Raw genomic sequence first — 16,946 nt, forward strand, 5'->3', positions numbered from 1 at the left:
GGCAGCTCCTCCCTGAGACCCAGAGAGGCAGAGAGTCCATGGAGAGGTTTTGGGGTCAGACATGGCAAGTTTGGGGGTTTTAGGGAAAATTTGACCTTTAGAAGGAACATTTAAACCCAGCAGCTCTCCCCACATGCAGGCAGCCACCCCAGAGCTGCAGGGAAACCAACACCCCAATATTTCTCTATATTTTCTGCATGGATTTAAAAGTAAGGAAGAAAAGGGTTGACTTTTTTATCCTGGGCTGCAGGTAAGGGCTCCTAATCCATCCAATTGCAAAATTCTTATTAAATTAATCCATCCCTGCTCCCTAAATTAATCCAATCCCCATCCCAGCCCTCAAACCCCTCCGAGGGCTTCTTCCAACCCTGCCCTTTCTGCAAAAAAATAATGGGGAAAAAAGTCATTTAATGAAAGAAAAAAGTGCTTTAATAAAAGCCATTCCTGGCAGGGGATGAAATTTTAATGCAGCTGAGGCCTTTTGCAAACAGCCTGAATAAGTCATCAGGCAGAGCCTTGGCTGGGATGGATTTGCCCCCGAGGAAATGAGAATTAAAAGGTAAAAAGCTGCTGGGAGCACCAGGCTGGGACTTAGGAAGGGCTGCCTGGGTTCTTCCAGCTTTAAATCCAATAAAAGAGGGATGGAGACAAATTTATTGTGTCCCAGTGTCCCCTCTCCTACAGTCGGCCTCTCCTACAGGCAGAGTGAGGAATTCCACATTTAATCAGTTTAATTTGCTGCCCATTTTTTAACATAGATGATTCTTTTTATTTCTAGGATTTCATTTAAATGTTCAGCCCAGACAATAAAATATAAAAAACCCACCTGGGGTGTGTCTGCTGCTTCCAACCATCACAAATTCAAGGCTCAGTGTTACAGAAGAATCCACGTGAAACCGAATTAGGAACTTATAAATAAATAATTCTACAAACCCCCTCTCTTTTCTCAGTTTCATGTGATCAGCAAAGGAAAAAAAAGGGGGTTTTATACATTTAGTTGGAGGATCCACCAGCAAATCCACCCCTTGGCAACAAACAGACGTGTCATAGGAAACAATGGTGGTAATTTTTATTTTACAGCTTTATACAGAAAACTTCCAACTCTCTGCACCCCACCGAGTGTTAATAGCACACCTAAAACGAATGTCAGGTAGTCAACATTCCCCAAAATGCTGAGAACTGAGTAAAATGTACAGATTACTGAAAGCTACGACGTCACTACGAGGCAGGCATGGATTTCTTGTTGACTTGTATAGCACCGTCAAGAACAGGTTCTTTATTTCAAAACTACAGTGAGGAATAAAAAAGTAGTCAATGGTAAAATATCATCCAACCCAAAAAGTCTCTAAACGACCAAAAAATAAAGTTAAACTACCCTCTCTTCTCGCCCATGATTTATAATGTTATAAGTACTGTACAATTCTCTTTGTTTCTGTAATAATAATAACATTATTATTATTATTAAAATGCCTGATATTTAGTGGCACGAGTAAAAAAATTAAAATAAATTAAGAAGCAGAGGCCAATCACCAGACAGAAAGCTTGGGACATGGTCAATGAGCAACACTGGAACTCATTCCCTGGACAGGACAGAGGCAGGAGGAGGGATTCACTTGGCTGGCATCTTCTCTGCCAGGTGCTTCTGCTGGCTCTCGGCGTGCCTGGGGGCAGGAGTGGGATGTTATTCCTGTTTGCCAAGGAAAAGCTGGAAAAGCCAACCCCCTGCTCCAGCACCAAGCTGGGAATTGAGTTTTCCCATGGAAAAACACCAAGTTTTTGCAGATCTCCTCCCTGGCAGGAGGGTGGGTGAAGAGTCAGGGGAGCCCCTTTGGGGTTTGGTTTGGGGCTCCTGGGATTTTTCCGGCCCTTTCCAAAGGGATGGCAAACACCTTCACCCCCAAATAACAGAGGGGGTAACTTCAAAGCCCCCCAGATAGCACATGGGCACAGCCAGTGCCCCAACATTCCCAAAACTGGCATTTCTGAAACTGCCAGGAGCTGCAGGGAGGAACCCAAGCACCTTCAGAAGAAAAGAGAGGAACCCAGGACATGTGGGGGCACTGACTCAGCTCCAGCTCCCACCCCAAACTTCATCCTCACCACCTAATCTTCACTATTTTTCCTGGCTCTGATGCTTCAGTTTGGAATTACAGTCCTGGTGTGCTGACACTACCCCGGGCCTCTTCTTTCCCAGCTCCTTTCATCCCCAGTCTTTGCATTTCTGAATGAAATATACAGAATATTTGGGAGCATTTTATATTCCTAAAGCCCATCCTAATTATCCCACACAAAAGTGCCTCTTGAGCCTTGCTGCCAAGAGATGGAGCCCTTAAGGGAACCTGCCCATATCCTGCAAGGCTTTTTGTCTTATCAATTATAATTATTATTAGTTTTAATTATTACCTAGCTAGAAAATTGTATTATCTTTATATTACATAATATATTTTATATACAATATTATTATATATAATAAAATCATATTATACATACTAGATAATAGAATATATTAAATAATTATATATTGTTATATATAATATATAATTAGATATACATTATTTATATTATATTATTTAAATGTATTATGTCATTATACATTTATATATAAATGTATATAGTTTTATATATTAGTTGATATATTATTATTTTATAATTATTTATAATATCTACATTAATTTATAGTTATATAAACTATATATTCTATAAAATATATCATTATTAAATATTAATATTTAAGTGATTTCAAAGTTTTCCCCCTTGTCCAACCCTCCTGATGACTAAGACAGATCCCTGTCCAAACTGGCCTTGGGCACTTGCAGGGATCCAAGGGGCAGCCTAGAAAATCCATCCCTGGGCCTCTCCACCCTCCCAGGGAACAATTCCTTCCCAAAATCCTGGGAGGAAAAGCTTTAATCCCAAAATTCTGGGTGGGAAAAGCTTTAATCACAAAATTCTGGGAGGAAAAGCCCCAGATGCTGCTGCTGGTGAGCTGTGAACTGTGAGGGGAGAGCAGTCCCTGCCTCTCCTGGTGAGGGAAGGCTGTGAGGGGAGAGCAGTGCCTGCCTCTCCTGGTGAGGGAAACTGTGAGGGGAGAGCAGTGCCTGCCTCACTTGGTGAGGGAAACTGTGAGGGGAGAGCAGTGCCTGCCTCTCCTGGTGAGGGAAGGCTGTGAGGGGAGAGCAGTGCCTGCCTCACCTGGTGAGGGAAATTGTGAGGGGACAGCAGTGCCTGCCTCACCTGGTGAGGGAAACTGGAGCTGTGAGGGGAGAGCAGTGCCTGCCTCACCTGGTGAGGGAAAATGGGAGCTGTGAGGGGAGAGCAGTGCCTGCCTCTCCTGGTGAGGGAAAATGGGAGCTGTGAGGGGAGAGCAGTGCCTGCCTCTCCTGGTGAGGGAAACTGTGAGGGGAGAGCAGTGCCTGCCTCTCCTGGTGAGGGAAAATGGGAGCTGTGAGGGGACAGCAGTGCCTGCCTCTCCTGGTGAGGGAAAATGGAGCTGTGAGGGGAGAGCAGTGCCTGCCTCTCCTGGTGAGGGAAAGCTGTGAGGGGAGAGCAGTGCCTGCCTCTCCTGGTGAGGGAAAGCTGTGAGGGGAGAGCAGTCTCTGCCTCACCTGGTGAGGGAAAGCTGTGAGGGGAGAACAGTCCCTGCCTCTCCTGGTGAGGGAAACTGTGAGGGGAGAGCAGTGCCTGCCTCTCCTGGTGAGGGAAAGCTGTGAGGGGAGAGCAGGCCCTGCCTCTCCTGGTGAGGGAAACTGTGAGGGGAGAGCAGTGCCTGCCTCTCCTGGTGAGGGAAAATGGGAGCTGTGAGGGGAGAGCAGTGCCTGCCTCTCCTGGTGAGGGAAAGCTGTGAGGGGACAGCAGTGCCTGCCTCACCTGGTGAGGGAAAGCTGTGAGGGGAGAGCAGTGCCTGCCTCTCCTGGTGAGGGAAACTGTGAGGGGAGAGCAGTGCCTGCCTCTCCTGGTGAGGGAAAGCTGTGAGGGGAGAGCAGTCCCTGCCTCTCCTGGTGAGGGAAAATGGGAGCTGTGAGGGGAGAGCAGTGCCTGCCTCACCTGGTGAGGGAAACTGTGAGGGGAGAGCAGGGCCTGCCTCTCCTGGTGAGGGAAAGCTGTGAGGGGAGAGCAGTGCCTGCCTCTCCTGGTGAGGGAAAACTGTGAGGGAAGAGCAGTGCCTGCCTCTCCTGGTGAGGGAAAGCTGTGAGGGGAGAGCAGTGCCCGCCTCACCTGGTCAGGGAAAATGGGAGCTGTGAGGGGAGAGCAGTGCCTGCCTCTCCTTGTGAGGGAAACTGTGAGGGGAGAGCAGTGCCTGCCTCTCCTTGTGAGGGAAACTGTGAGGGGAGAGCAGTGCCTGCCTCTCCTGGTGAGGGAAAGCTGTGAGGGGAGAGCAGTGCCTGCCTCTCCTGGTGAGGGAAAATGGAGCTGTGAGGGGAGAGCAGTGCCTGCCTCACCTGGTGAGGGAAAGCTGTGAGGGAAGAGCAGTGCCTGCCTCTCCTGGTGAGGGAAAATGGAGCTGTGAGGGGAGAGCAGTGCCTGCCTCACCTGGTGAGGGAAAATGGGAGCTGTGAGGGGAGAGCAGTCCCTGCCTCTCCTGGTGAGGGAAAATGGGAGCTGTGAGGGGAGAGCAGTGCCTGCCTCTCCTTGTGAGGGAAAGCTGTGAGGGGAGAGCAGTGCCTGCCTCACCTGGTGAGGGAAAATGGGAGCTGTCAGGGGACAGCAGTCCCTGCCTCACCTGGTGAGGTCCTCGATGTCCACCAGCATGGCGTCCTGCTCCGTGTGCAGCTCGTCCCGGATCAGCAGCAGCTGCACCAGCTCCTCGTTCAAGCCTGAGCCGGGGGAAAGGGGATGAGTTTGGGGTGTCCTGGGGATCCCAGCTGGGGATTGTGTCCCCAAAAGTGCCACATCCACAGGGCTTGAAATCCCTGAGGGATGGCGACTCCAGCCCAGCCCTGGGCAGCTGGGCTAGGCCAGACAGCCCTTTCCATGAGGAATATTTATATTTATCCCAGAGAACTGTTCTTAATTAAAGCAGGCAGACCCCAGAATAATGAAGCAATCACCACTTACTTTCTATCTGTGAGTGCAGGTCGTTGACTATCACCTGTAGCTGCCCGATGGTCATGTCCCTTAAGTCAGTGGGTTTTAAACTTCTTTTCATCAGGCATTCACTTATATGAGGCATATGTGGCAGCTGGAAAGAAACATTCAATATTTTACTGCTTCCTTCCAATACTTTACCATTTCCTTCCAATATTTTACTGTTTTCTTCCCATTATTTCTAGCACTGAGCAGTTTGTCCCCTCAGTTTTGCATCCCCCCCTCACAAACAGGCAGCAACGGCTCCAGCAAATGGAGTCCAGCCAACCAGCACAGAACTGGGCCTATGGCTCCCAGGGGAGCAGGAGCAGGAATATTTGATGGATTTGGTTCCTAGGGGAGCAGGATTGGGAATATTTTGATAGAATTGGCTCCCAGGGCAGCAGGAATATCTAATGAAATGGGCTCCCAGGAGAGCAGGAATATCTGAAGGAATTGGCTCCCAGTGGAGCAGGAATATTTGATAGAATTGGCTCCCAGGGAAGCAGGAATATCTGGTGGAATTGGCTCCCAGTAGAGCAGGAGCAGGAATATCTGCAGGAATTGGCTCCCAGTGGAGCAGGAGCAGGAACATCTGATGGAATTGGGGGTGAGGGTGGTGGTGACAGTCCTAGGCCGGGGCAGGAGCGCTCCAAGATGGGATGAAGACTCCAGCTCAGAGCACGAGCAGCCTCAAGGCAGCACCCACCTCCAGCACCTCATTCTCTGCTCCCATTTCTCCTTCCAACCCCTTTTCCACCCCTCCTGTCCACCTCTAGCACCCTGTGAGCCAGAGCCACCAGAGGAGTTGGATGTCCTGGCTGGGGTCACCCCTTTCCCCACTTACGAGATCTGCTACCGGCGACTTCTTCCTGTTCTGCTTCTCCACCTCCACCTGCATCTTGGCCATGGGCTTGGCCATAGCCAGGGCCATCTTGGCTTCAGCCTGGAGCTTCTTCTGCCTGCTGAGGAAATCCATGTCATCCAGGGACTCCGACTCCTCCTCCGTCGTGTCTCTGTCCGAGTAGGACGAGCTCTGCTTGCTCTGGGGAAGCAAAGAAGCCACAGCAAAGTTTGACCTATTTTTGTGCTTTTTTTCCCTACAGAAACTGTCAAAAGCATGGATTTATTTCTTATCTTAATCCACTGGATTATCTTTAAAAATCAGAGTGATTCCCAGCTAGGCCTCCTTGGCTTTACAGGGAGGGAGAAGCCCAGCAGATCAGAAGGTTGAAAGGTTAAAGAGAAAAGGAAAGGAAAGGAAAGGAAAGGAAAGGAAAGGAAAGGAAAGGAAAGGAAAGGAAAGGAAAGGAAAGGAAAGGAAAGGAAAGGAAAGGAAAGGAAAGGAAAGGAAAGGAAAGGAAAGGAAAGGAAAGGAAAGGAAAGGAAAGGAAAGGAAAGGAAAGGAAAGGAAAGGAAAGGAAAGGAAAGGAAAGGAAAGGAAAGGAAAGGAAAGGAAAGGAAAGGAAAGGAAAGGAAAGGAAAGGAAAGGAAAGGAAAGGAAAGGAAAGGAAAGGAAAGGAAAGGAAAGGGTTCACATGAAGGCATCAAGTCTACAGCAGCAGGGGAGGTTTCTTATCTGTCCCTCAGCATCTCACATTTACTGAGGGCTGGAGATGCTGCTCTGGGGTTTGGGGTTGCTGTTTTAACAGGATCAGCCTCCCCAGGGACGCCTGTGGCTGCCCTGCTGCAGGCTGAGGTGCCAGACCCACCATGGGGGACAAGGGCGTGTCCAGGCTGGTCTCTGTCTTGCTGTCATCGCCATCGCTGTCCTTGTCGCTGCCGCTGTCGTTGACAAAGCAGATCTGCAGGTTCATCCCGCTCTGTAACCTGGGCGAGCACAGGGACAGGTGACACCGCTGTGTGTGAGCACAGGGACAGGTGACACCGCTGTCCCCTGGGGCTGGGAGTGCCACCAGCTCAGCAGGTGACAGCTCAGTGTGGCACTGGGAGCTGCTCAGTGTCACAGCGCTTCTACCACCATCTACTGATAAACTGCAGAATTACCCCCACACGGCAGGGACTCTTGGTTATTTTTTGTGGTCATTGGTTCAGAATGTCATTATTATTTTTGCTCATTCAGCTCTGATTACATTAAATAAAATCTATAAAATGCAATAACGTGTTACCATAAAAAGCCACAAAGATTATTTACAAATAAAGAATGAAAAAAATAAAACAAATGTGTAAAGATATAAATGGCATATATAACAATATATATTATAAAATATTTTATCAGTGGTGGAAATTATTTATTCACTGTTTGTTTCCAAGACACTCCTGTAACACAAGAGTTTATTCTGGTTTATTTTCCAGCCCCCTGCTCCACTGTTGGATTGGGATTGATCAACCCCACGCACATTCCCCTCCCCAGGAATGATTTTCTCTGGGTGCAGGATCAGGGTAATCCTGCAGGCTGAGAGAAGGGAAAAGCCCAGGTGAGAGATCCCAATCCATCCCCACCTGCTGGAGATGGAGAACCCCCAAATCCTGTTGTTCCTCATTCCCAGTGTGCTGGGAGCTTGTATTGCTCCTTAGGAACAGCAAACTCCTATTTCCATTTATTTCTGTGGGGTTTATTAGTTACCATTACCACAAAATAAACAGGATTAATAATTGTTTATTAATGAACAAGTGAAGGTGGTGAGATCCCGGCAAGGAAGCTGTGGCTGCCCCTGGATCCCTGGAATTGTTCCAGGCCAGGTTGGACAGCGTTGGGATAGTGAGTGTCCCTGCCCATGGACAGGGAGCTGGATGAGCTTTAAGGTCCCTTCAGCATTCCATGTTCCAGCTCTGCAATTCCATTAAAAAACATGGGAATAACATCCTGCAAATGTTCCTGCAGGCCCTGGAACAGGGAATACTTTTCCTCGGTTATAAATATTAACAACCACCAAATCCTTCAGGCACAGCTGGCAATTTCTGGGGGCACAGCTGCCAAACCCTGATGAGCTGCGTTAATTAGAGCCCTGCTCTAATTACCAGACAGCAGCTCCTGGTTCAGCTGTAACTACAGACAGCAAAGCTGTTTTCCCTTTCAAATGATCCGCAGCTCAGTTTAACTCCACAACTGCACCTCTCCCCTGGAACAGCAGGATTCCTCCTGGGTTCCTGCCTCCCTAAACCTCCTTTCTTCTCCCATCCCATGGCAACAGGTAGAGCTTCACTCCCAGCATGGGAGGTGTTTGATGCTTCCCCAGTGCCCTGGGTTCCTCCCAGCTGAACACAAAAAGGACTTTCTGCATTGTGTTCCATGCAAAAACCTTAAAAATCCAAGGGAGGAACCCATGTGCAGCTCCAGGGATGGAGCCATGTCCGGAGCAGAGCTTGTGGATGTGGAGGGGAGGCAGGAAGCCACATTAAAGCTTATTTTGTCCATCCTCTGTTGCTTCCTGAACTTTAATTGCTTTTCCAATCATTAATCGCAATTCCAGAATAATGGAGGTTGGAATTCCCAAATGGTTTGGGTTGGAAGGAACCTTAAAACTCATCCAGTGCCATCTCTGCCACGGCAGGGACACCTCCCACTGTCCCAGGGTGCTCCAAACCTGGCCTTGGGCACTGCCAGGGATCCAGGGCAGCCACAGCTTCTCCAGGCACCCTGTTCCAAATCCTACATGAAACCCTGAAGGAAACCTAGCTCAGAAAACTTCACCTCATTCCCTTTATCCCCTCAACATCCAAATACCTTCCTACCCAGTGCTAAACAAGAATTTCCCCCCTCATTTACAAGAGTTCATATAACACACAGGTGTTGCATCTGGATGTTCCAAGCACAGAAAATCCAGGGATTTGGTTAAAGTGCAGTGTGAGGGATGATCCTGGGATGTCCCACTGCAGAGATCTCCCCCTTCCCTGGGGATCTGGGCTCTGGCTTACCGGGAGGACAGGCTGGGCTTGCCGCTCTTGCTGCAGCTCGTGTAGAGCCCGGGGCCATCGTCGAAGAAACTGCCCAGGGCCAACTTCTGCCTGATGGACTCACGCTCATTCTTCTGGGCCTGCAGGGAGGGACAGGGTCAGGCTCGGGGCAGGGACACGGGGAATGAAGGTCTGAGAAGGACACACAGAAGGATGAAGGTCTGGGAAGGGACAGGAAAGGATGAAGCTCTGGGAAGGACATATGGAAAGATGAAGGTCTGAGAAGGACACATGGAAAGATGAAAATCTGGGAAGGGACAGGGAGAGATGAAGCTCTGGGAAGGACACATGGAAAGATGAAGATCTGGGAAAGGACAGGAAAGGATGAAGATCTGGGAAGGGACAGGAAAGGATGAAGCTCTGGGAAGGACATATGGAAGGATGAAGCTGTGGAAAGGGACAGGAAGGGATGAGCTCTGGGAAGGGACAGGACAGGATGAAGCTCCTGGAGAGGACACATGGAAAGATGAAGATCTGGGAAAGGACAGGAAAGGATGAAGCTCTGGGAAGGACATATGGAAGGATGAAGATCTGGGAAGGACACATGGAAGGATGAAGCTGTGGAAAGGGACAGGGAGGGATGAGCTCTGGGAAGGGACAGGAAAGGATGAAGCTCTGGGAAGGACATATGGAAGGATGAAGATCTGGGAAGGACACATGGAAGGATGAAGATCCAGGAAGGGACAGGGATGGATGAGCTCTGGCCAGGCCAGGGCACAGGAAGGAGAATTGTCCCACCGGCCCCACCACCAAGCTCAGCACATCCAGCATCTCCCAAGCCTTCCACACCTGGCTCAGCCACAGAGCACATCCCAATGGGAATCCCCATCTCATGGAACCAGCCTGGTCTGGGGTGGGGTTGGAAAGGACCTTAAAGGGCGTCTGATTGCACCCCAAACTCGCTGACAGATGTATCCTGGTATATTCCCCAATATCTGCACCTATATCCACACACAGCCACCTCCATCAGCATCTCCCACTTCCCTGAGCAACTTCCAACCCCACCGAAATCCCTCCCCTGCCAGCGTGCCCAGGGATGGATTTGGAACCATTGTCATCAAATCACCCCTGGGTTTAAAAATGTATTTCTATTTATAAATATCAACAAAACACAAGTGTAATTATAAATATAAATATAAATATAAATATAGCCACAAGCACAGTCACAACAATAAACATAAATATAAATATAAGTACAGGAGTTTTAAAATAGCAATCAACAAAACGATTTGCAATGAATCCCCGATCAATAACCGTGCAAGCAATGTGCAATAAATGCAAATCTCAGCTCCAGATTCAAAACCTCCCCCAGTGTCTGTCACTAATGGGTCACGTGCCAACACTGACAACAAATTCAGGAAGTTATTGATGGAAGGAACACTTGGAAAGCCTCAAACATTTAATTATAAAATAACACTCAATACCCAATCCAGAAAACACAACAAAAAGAAATAGGGCAGGCAAGGCTGGGCTGCCTCCATGGGGTTAATTCGTGGAATTGTGCTTCCCATATCCCACCTCAGGAAAAATAAAGCACTTTTTTGTACAAGGAAGTGTGACAAAATGCAAATTATTCACTTAAAATAACGAATGATTTAATTCCAGCTCCAGTGCTGATTATACACATTATTACCCTGCCCATTAAATTGTCAATTCCTTACCAAAATAATTCATTTATAACCTAACTCCATTTATTTCAAATCCTTAAAATAACAAAAACAAACCCCACGACACCAAGCAGCACCGAGTTTTTGGGCTGAGCTCCAGGTTCCTGAAGTTTTACCCAGACCATTTTGTTTTTAGGCTTCAATAATCAATACCTCAATCACATGGAGACAGATTTAGGATTATAAACAGCCAGCCCTGCTGGGGAGGGCAGGACAGGGGAAAAAATGAGGAGAAATGAGTGAGAATCATTTTTAATGAACTGAAAGCAGAAGGAGGGAGGTTGGTGCCAGCTCCTCGTGCTGCCCAGGACTGAGCTGGGAATATCCCATTTTCCAAGGCAGGCCCAGGCTAACGACCATAAAGAAGTCCAGAGTCCTATTTGTTATTATAAAATGGGGAGCAGTTAGCAAGAAATAAAATACACCTGAGGGAAAACTGGACTTTAGGCTCTGGATAAATTACCTGACAGCTGCACTCAAAATCCAGAGCTGGGTATGAAAAATTATAAATGGAGAAGGGAAACAGCAAGGTGGGTTTTGACTGTGAAATATTCTGCCTTGGTATAGAAGGAATAATGGGTCAAATCCTCAAAATGCAAAGGTAACTCCAAGGGAAAGAACCCCGTGGTATTTAAATGTGTATTTTGGCACTGACCCAAAAAATAAAAGTGTTTCTGCTCTGTGCAGAGCTGAGCACAATCCAGTTCTCACAATGATTTTAAACAAAAAGCTGCTTTTGACTTTTAAGGGGAGAACAAAACAATCTGGGGCGGATTTTCCTTCTTCCCCTCGACCTTCCCTGTCGGAAGGGCAGCAGTGGAGCCTGGGAGGGGAACACAGCTCCAGGGAACAGGGACACAAGTGTCGCACAGTGTTGGAATAATCCTGCTTTGGCAAGGAAGGGACCTCAGAGCTCATCCCATCCATGGCAGGGACGCCTCCCACTGCCCCAGGTGCTCCAAGTCCCATCCAACCTGGCCTTGGGCACTGCCAGGGATCCAGGGGCAGCCCCAGCTGCTCTGGGAATCCATCCCAGCCAGGAATTCCCAATTCCCAATGTCCCACCCATCCCTGCCCTCTGGCACTGGGAGCCATTCCCTGGCTCCTGGAGAGGAGAAGGATCCAGGGAGAGCTCAGAGCCCTGGCAGGGCCTGAAGGGGCTCCAGGAGAGCTGGAGAGGGACTGGGGACAGGGATGGAGGGACACCCAGCAGGAGCACTGGGACAGCAGCAGGGACACTGGGACACCAGCAGGAGCACTGGGATCACAGCAGGAGCACTGGGATCACAGCAGGAGCACTGGGAACCAGCAGGGACACTGGGAACCAGCAGGGACACTGGGACATGAGCAGGAACACTGGGATCTCAGCAGGGACACTGGGACACCAGCAGGGACACTGGGACACCAACAGGCACACTGGGACACCAGCAGGGACACTGGGACAGCAACAGGAGCACTGGGACACCAACAGGAACACTGGGACACCCATCAGGAGCACTGGGACACCAGCAGGGACACTGGGATACCAGCAGGGACACTGGGACACCAGCAGGGACACTGGGATACCAGCAGGGACACTGGGATACCCAGCAGGGACACTGGGACACCAGCAGGGACACTGAGACAGCAGCAGGGACACTGGGACAGCAGCAGGGACACTGGGATCTCAGCAGGGACACTGGGACAGCAGCAGGGACACTGGGACACCAGCAGGGACACTGGGATACCCAGCAGGGACACTGGGACAGCAGCAGGGACACTGGGATCTCAGCAGGAGCACTGGGACACCAGCAAGAGCACTGGGACACCAGCAGGAACACTGGGACACCAACAGGGACACTGGGACACCAACAGGGACACTGGGACACCAGCAGGAACACTGGGACACCAACAGGGACACTGGGACACCAACAGGGACACTGAGATCACAGCAGGAGCACTGGGATCTCAGCAGAAGCACTGGGACACCAGCAAGAGCACTGGGACACCAGCAAGGACACTGGGATACCCAGCAGGAGCAATGGGACACCAGCAGGGACACTGGGACACCAGCAGGGACACTGGGACAGCAGCAGGGACACTGGGACACCAACAGGGACACTGGGAACCAGCAGGGACACTGGGACACCAACAGGAGCACTGGGACACCAACAGGGACACTGGGAATCAGCAGGGACACTGGGACACCAACAGGAGCACTGGGACACCAACAGGAGCACTGGGACACCAGCAGGGACACTGGGATACCAGCAGGGACACTGGGACAGCAGCAGGGACACTGGGACAGCAGCAGGGACACTGGGACACTCGGCCAGGCCACCAGGGCTATTTTTGCCAGGCTCTGTCATTCCCAGCCCAGCCCAGGCCTATATTTAAAGCCCCAGAGCCAAAGGCAGCGTCTCATTTTATCTCTGCCCTGCACAGGGGCTATTCTGGGATTTACAAACAACGTGGATCACAGAAAATGCGGGTTTATCTCCCTCTCTCTTGCCGGGGTGAATGCAAACCCAAGTCAAAACTTGTGACCCAAGTCAGAACAAAGTGACGCTTGACAATGTGCCTTAAACCCCCGGGGGTTTCCAGGCAGGAGAAAGCCTTTGGAAGCTCCCCCTGCTATTTTATCACCAGGAGATAAGGAAAGAAGGAAGGAGGGAGGTTTGCCCCGTGCCAGCCCTTTACAAACAGCGGATTCTCCCAGCTCCAGCTCCCGGATCCCACCGGGCTGGGCGGGCCCGGGCAGCATTCCCGCAGCATTCCCGCAGCACGGCGGCACACAAAGGCTCCTTTCTGTCCCTTTCTGTCCCTTTTTGTCCCTTTACCTTTTTGTAGCTGCCCTCGGCGGGCGGCGGGGATGCTTTCCTGATGACGTCACCCATTCCATCACCCCGCTCCCGGCTCCCGGTGCTGCCTCGGCGCCGCTCCCGGCCGCGCATCGCACCCGGCCCCGGCCCCGCGCCGGCAACGGCGCTCGCTCCCGCCGGGATGCTCTTCCCGCACCTCTCCGCTCCCCCAGCACCTTGCTGCTCCCAAATAAAGGCAGCGAGCCCCGGGAGAGGAGCTGGGAATCCGCGTCCTCCTCCAACCGCTGCCAGCGCCGGATAAAAATAACCCCGAGCTCCAGCGGCGGCACAAGGGCAGGAAAAATGCCGGTGTCTGATGTCAAACCCCGGGCTGGCCGTGCTGCCGGGCCGGGAGCGAGGGGCTTCCTCCTTCCTTCCCTCCTTCCTGGGGCTTTTCCCCAGGGAAGTTATCCCAGGGAATTCCCAGGATCCACCACAGGGATTCACGTCCCACAGATGGGAACCACCAGCTGGAATTGTTACTCCATGCGAAACCCACCAGCAAGGACCCCACGGAGCTGTTCTCCAGCTAAATTAGCTCTTCCAAGAGTAAAAAATCCCAAATTTATTGGAATTAAGCATCAGAGGCACCCAGCCTGACCCTGTGGGTGTGGAGAGCCTGGGGATCCCCAAAATTCCATCCCTGGCTCCTGGGGGGACTCAGAGCCCACAAACCTGGAGCTTCCATTCTCCTGCTTGGAGATCTGGGCTTCCCAAGGGCACCACCGACCCCTGCCACACAAATCCTGCTCTGTCCCTGCTGAGATCCCATCCCAGCCACAAAGGTTTGTCTGGATCAGCTGCAGGAGAGCAGAGCTCACGCTCAGGGCAGGAATTCCCAAAAGGAATCCTTAGGAAAATGGAATTATGCCACTGTTTCTCCCCAAAACTTGGCACAGCAGCAAGAAAAATCCTGATTTTTGGTGCAACACAATTATAGATAAATAATTTTAATTGCCCTATGATATTTAATGAGACATCCAAGCCATGCTGACATCATTCCAGCCCAAATGCAAATTCCAAGTAAATTCCCAGCTCCAACAACATCCCAGCATGAACCTACTCTGAATTTTCAGGGCAAAACCAGCCATAATAAATGTTTAATTCCATTCTAGTCCCTGGATGGTGCTTTGCAACTGTAATTCCCAAATGAAACAAAGTCGTCCTCTGGATATTTCCTTATTTTCAGTTTCCCTCCGCCGCTGACTCATTGTGTCCTTTCCTGCTGTTGCTAAATCCACTTCCTCTCCCAGCTGAGGACGGAGCCTGACACAATAAATCCCAAATAAACAAAGAAATCACGGCACAGCCCCAGGGGAAGGATGCGTGGCCAGGAGCAGGGGCTGGGGCTGGGATTTGTCCTGGTGTGTGACAATCCCCTCCTGGTGTGTGACAGTGACAATCCCCTCCTGCAGTGCCCTGTCCCCGCCATCGGGGATGTCCCTGTGTCCCCTCCTCGCCCCTGCAAAATGACCCCAAAGCCACAGAAGGGCAGGAAGTGACACAGTCCCAAAAACAGAAATAGGAATGAACAGACTCCAGCCTTGCCAGCCGCGGTTTTTGGGGCATTTTATCCCCTGTCCCAGCTTTCCCTCCCCTCTGCCCTGCTCATTCCCTGAGCTGATCCCACAGAGCTGAGCCCAAACCCTGCACCAGGAGCTGCTCCAGGCCTCGGGAGAAGCCCCAAACCCGGCTGAGCAGCACAGCTGGGAGCACATCTGGGAGCACATCTGGGCCCTCCTCAGTGCCAGGACCTGCTCCCTCAGGATGGGCTGGGAAAGACTGATTTAAACTGGGATATCTAAAGGAAAATGAAATTTGGGATTCTCTCAGCACAGGGACCAAACCCTTTGGTGTTCAGCCCTTTCCCCATGGGCTGAACCCACGGCCACCATTGTCCCTCTGTTGGAACATCCCAAAAAGGCTCCATGTGCCCCAGGAATGGGGATCCCTCTTCTCTGGAGGGGAAGAGCCTGATTTCCTTTTTCCAGCAGTAAGGGAAAGCTCAGAGCAGCTAAACCTGGAGCAGGTCAGACTCTGGGGGCTCCCTGGGATGGGAGCACACAGAGCCAGCACTGCCAGGAACGCCAGGATGGGCATGGAAGGGTGGAAACCATCCCTGAGCGAGGCCAGGAAACAGGGCACAGCGAGTGTGGGGTGCTTGGAACACACCCCCATGGCTCCAGGACAAGAAAGCAGCAGAATTCCCCTTTCCTGAGCATGAAAGCATTGCTGGAGCCAGTGAAATCCCCCTCGGGGCTGGGTGGGCTCCAGACGGGGAGGAATTCCCCATTCCTGCTGGGATCAGCTCCCAAACACTGCTGGATCCCAAGGGAGGAGAGGAACCCCTGAACTCCCAGCAGAGTTCTCAGAAACTTCCCTGAGCTGCCAAAATCATGGGCATGGGGCACTCAGGGATTGAGGTCAGCTGCAGGATCTCGGAATGTCAATGCCAGAACTATCAGGGAGAGATCCTTGACAAGAGGATGGGACAGGACAAGGAGAAATGGTTTTAAACTGGCAGAGGGCAGGGATGGGTGGGATTTTGGGAAGGAATTCCTGCCTAGGAGGGTGAGGAGGCCCTGGAATGGATTCCCAGAGCAGCTGTGGCTGCCCCTGGATCCCTGGCAGCGCCCAAGGCCAGTTCAGATGGGGCTTGGAACAACCTGTGATAGTGAGAGGAGTCCCTGTCCATCAGGATGGGTTTTAAGGTCTCTTCCAATCCAAATTATTCTATCAATCTCTGATTCCACGCCACAAAACCTCAATTTCATTGCAAGTATTGGAATAAACCTCTCCCACCAGTCCCTTCCCATCACGGGGAATTTGTAAAATTTAGGGATGAGCTGAGCCAGGGCCTCCCTGAGGTGATGCTTCCCTGAGCCTCAGCACACCCCAGGTGCTTTTCCAGCTCTTGGCAGAGCCTTTTTATGGGATCCCTGTCTGAACAAGGCCCCAGAGCTGCTGACAAAGGCTCTGTTTCATTGTCACTGCTGTGGGACGTGGGGCAGTGCCACAGAAGCTCCTCAGCTGTGCCAGCCTGGAGCACTCTCCATGGAATGGGGCCAGGCCAGCAGCTCTCCAGCTTCTCCACACTGGGTTCTCATGGAATTCGAGGTTTTCCCAAGGTTTGTCCCTCGGAGTTACATTTTGCCACCAGAATTTGCAGTCACTTTAAAGAAAAATATGGTATCAGCTGATTTCTGGAGCCTCCAAACCCCTCCTGAGACCAAACCAAAGAAAACTCATGAAGCCTCCAATAATTTTGTGAATTTTATGGGTTAATTCTGGGGGGTCTCTGGGATCCTGGGAGGGGTGGGGGGCATCCAGCCTGCCTGGTTCATCCCTGGCACTTCCAGCCTGATCCACAGTGGCACAGGGTTTGCCAACAGATCCCTCTCAAAACCAGCCAAATAAAGCCAACCCCAACACCTGGGCACATCCCACATCCCTGAAA

At 51.0% G+C, this 16,946-nt stretch overlaps 1 protein-coding gene across 3 annotated transcripts in view; it reads right to left on the reverse strand.

Moving 5' to 3' along the window:
• Positions 1-1,047: 1,047 nt before the first annotated feature.
• SCHIP1 (schwannomin interacting protein 1) overlaps positions 1,048-16,946 on the reverse strand; it is a 101,913-nt gene continuing 86,014 nt past the window's right edge. For 2 of the 3 annotated variants that reach the window (XM_074547525.1, XM_074547527.1), the window contains 6 exons: positions 8,944-9,062; positions 6,777-6,894; positions 5,912-6,109; positions 5,056-5,179; positions 4,721-4,814; positions 1,048-1,661 (listed from right to left, as the gene is read on the reverse strand). In XM_074547525.1, coding sequence (XP_074403626.1) covers positions 1,610-1,661; positions 4,721-4,814; positions 5,056-5,179; positions 5,912-6,109; positions 6,777-6,894; positions 8,944-9,062 — 705 coding nt within the window. In that variant the 3' untranslated portion in view covers positions 1,048-1,609. Of the gene's footprint in view, positions 1,662-4,720; positions 4,815-5,055; positions 5,180-5,911; positions 6,110-6,776; positions 6,895-8,943; positions 9,063-13,468; positions 13,698-16,946 lie in introns of those variants that run through there. The other variant, XM_074547526.1, reaches the window with a different exon arrangement.

Source organism: Zonotrichia albicollis, chromosome 9 (assembly GCF_047830755.1).
Source record: "Zonotrichia albicollis isolate bZonAlb1 chromosome 9, bZonAlb1.hap1, whole genome shotgun sequence".
NCBI classification, from domain to species: Eukaryota; Metazoa; Chordata; class Aves; order Passeriformes; family Passerellidae; genus Zonotrichia; species Zonotrichia albicollis.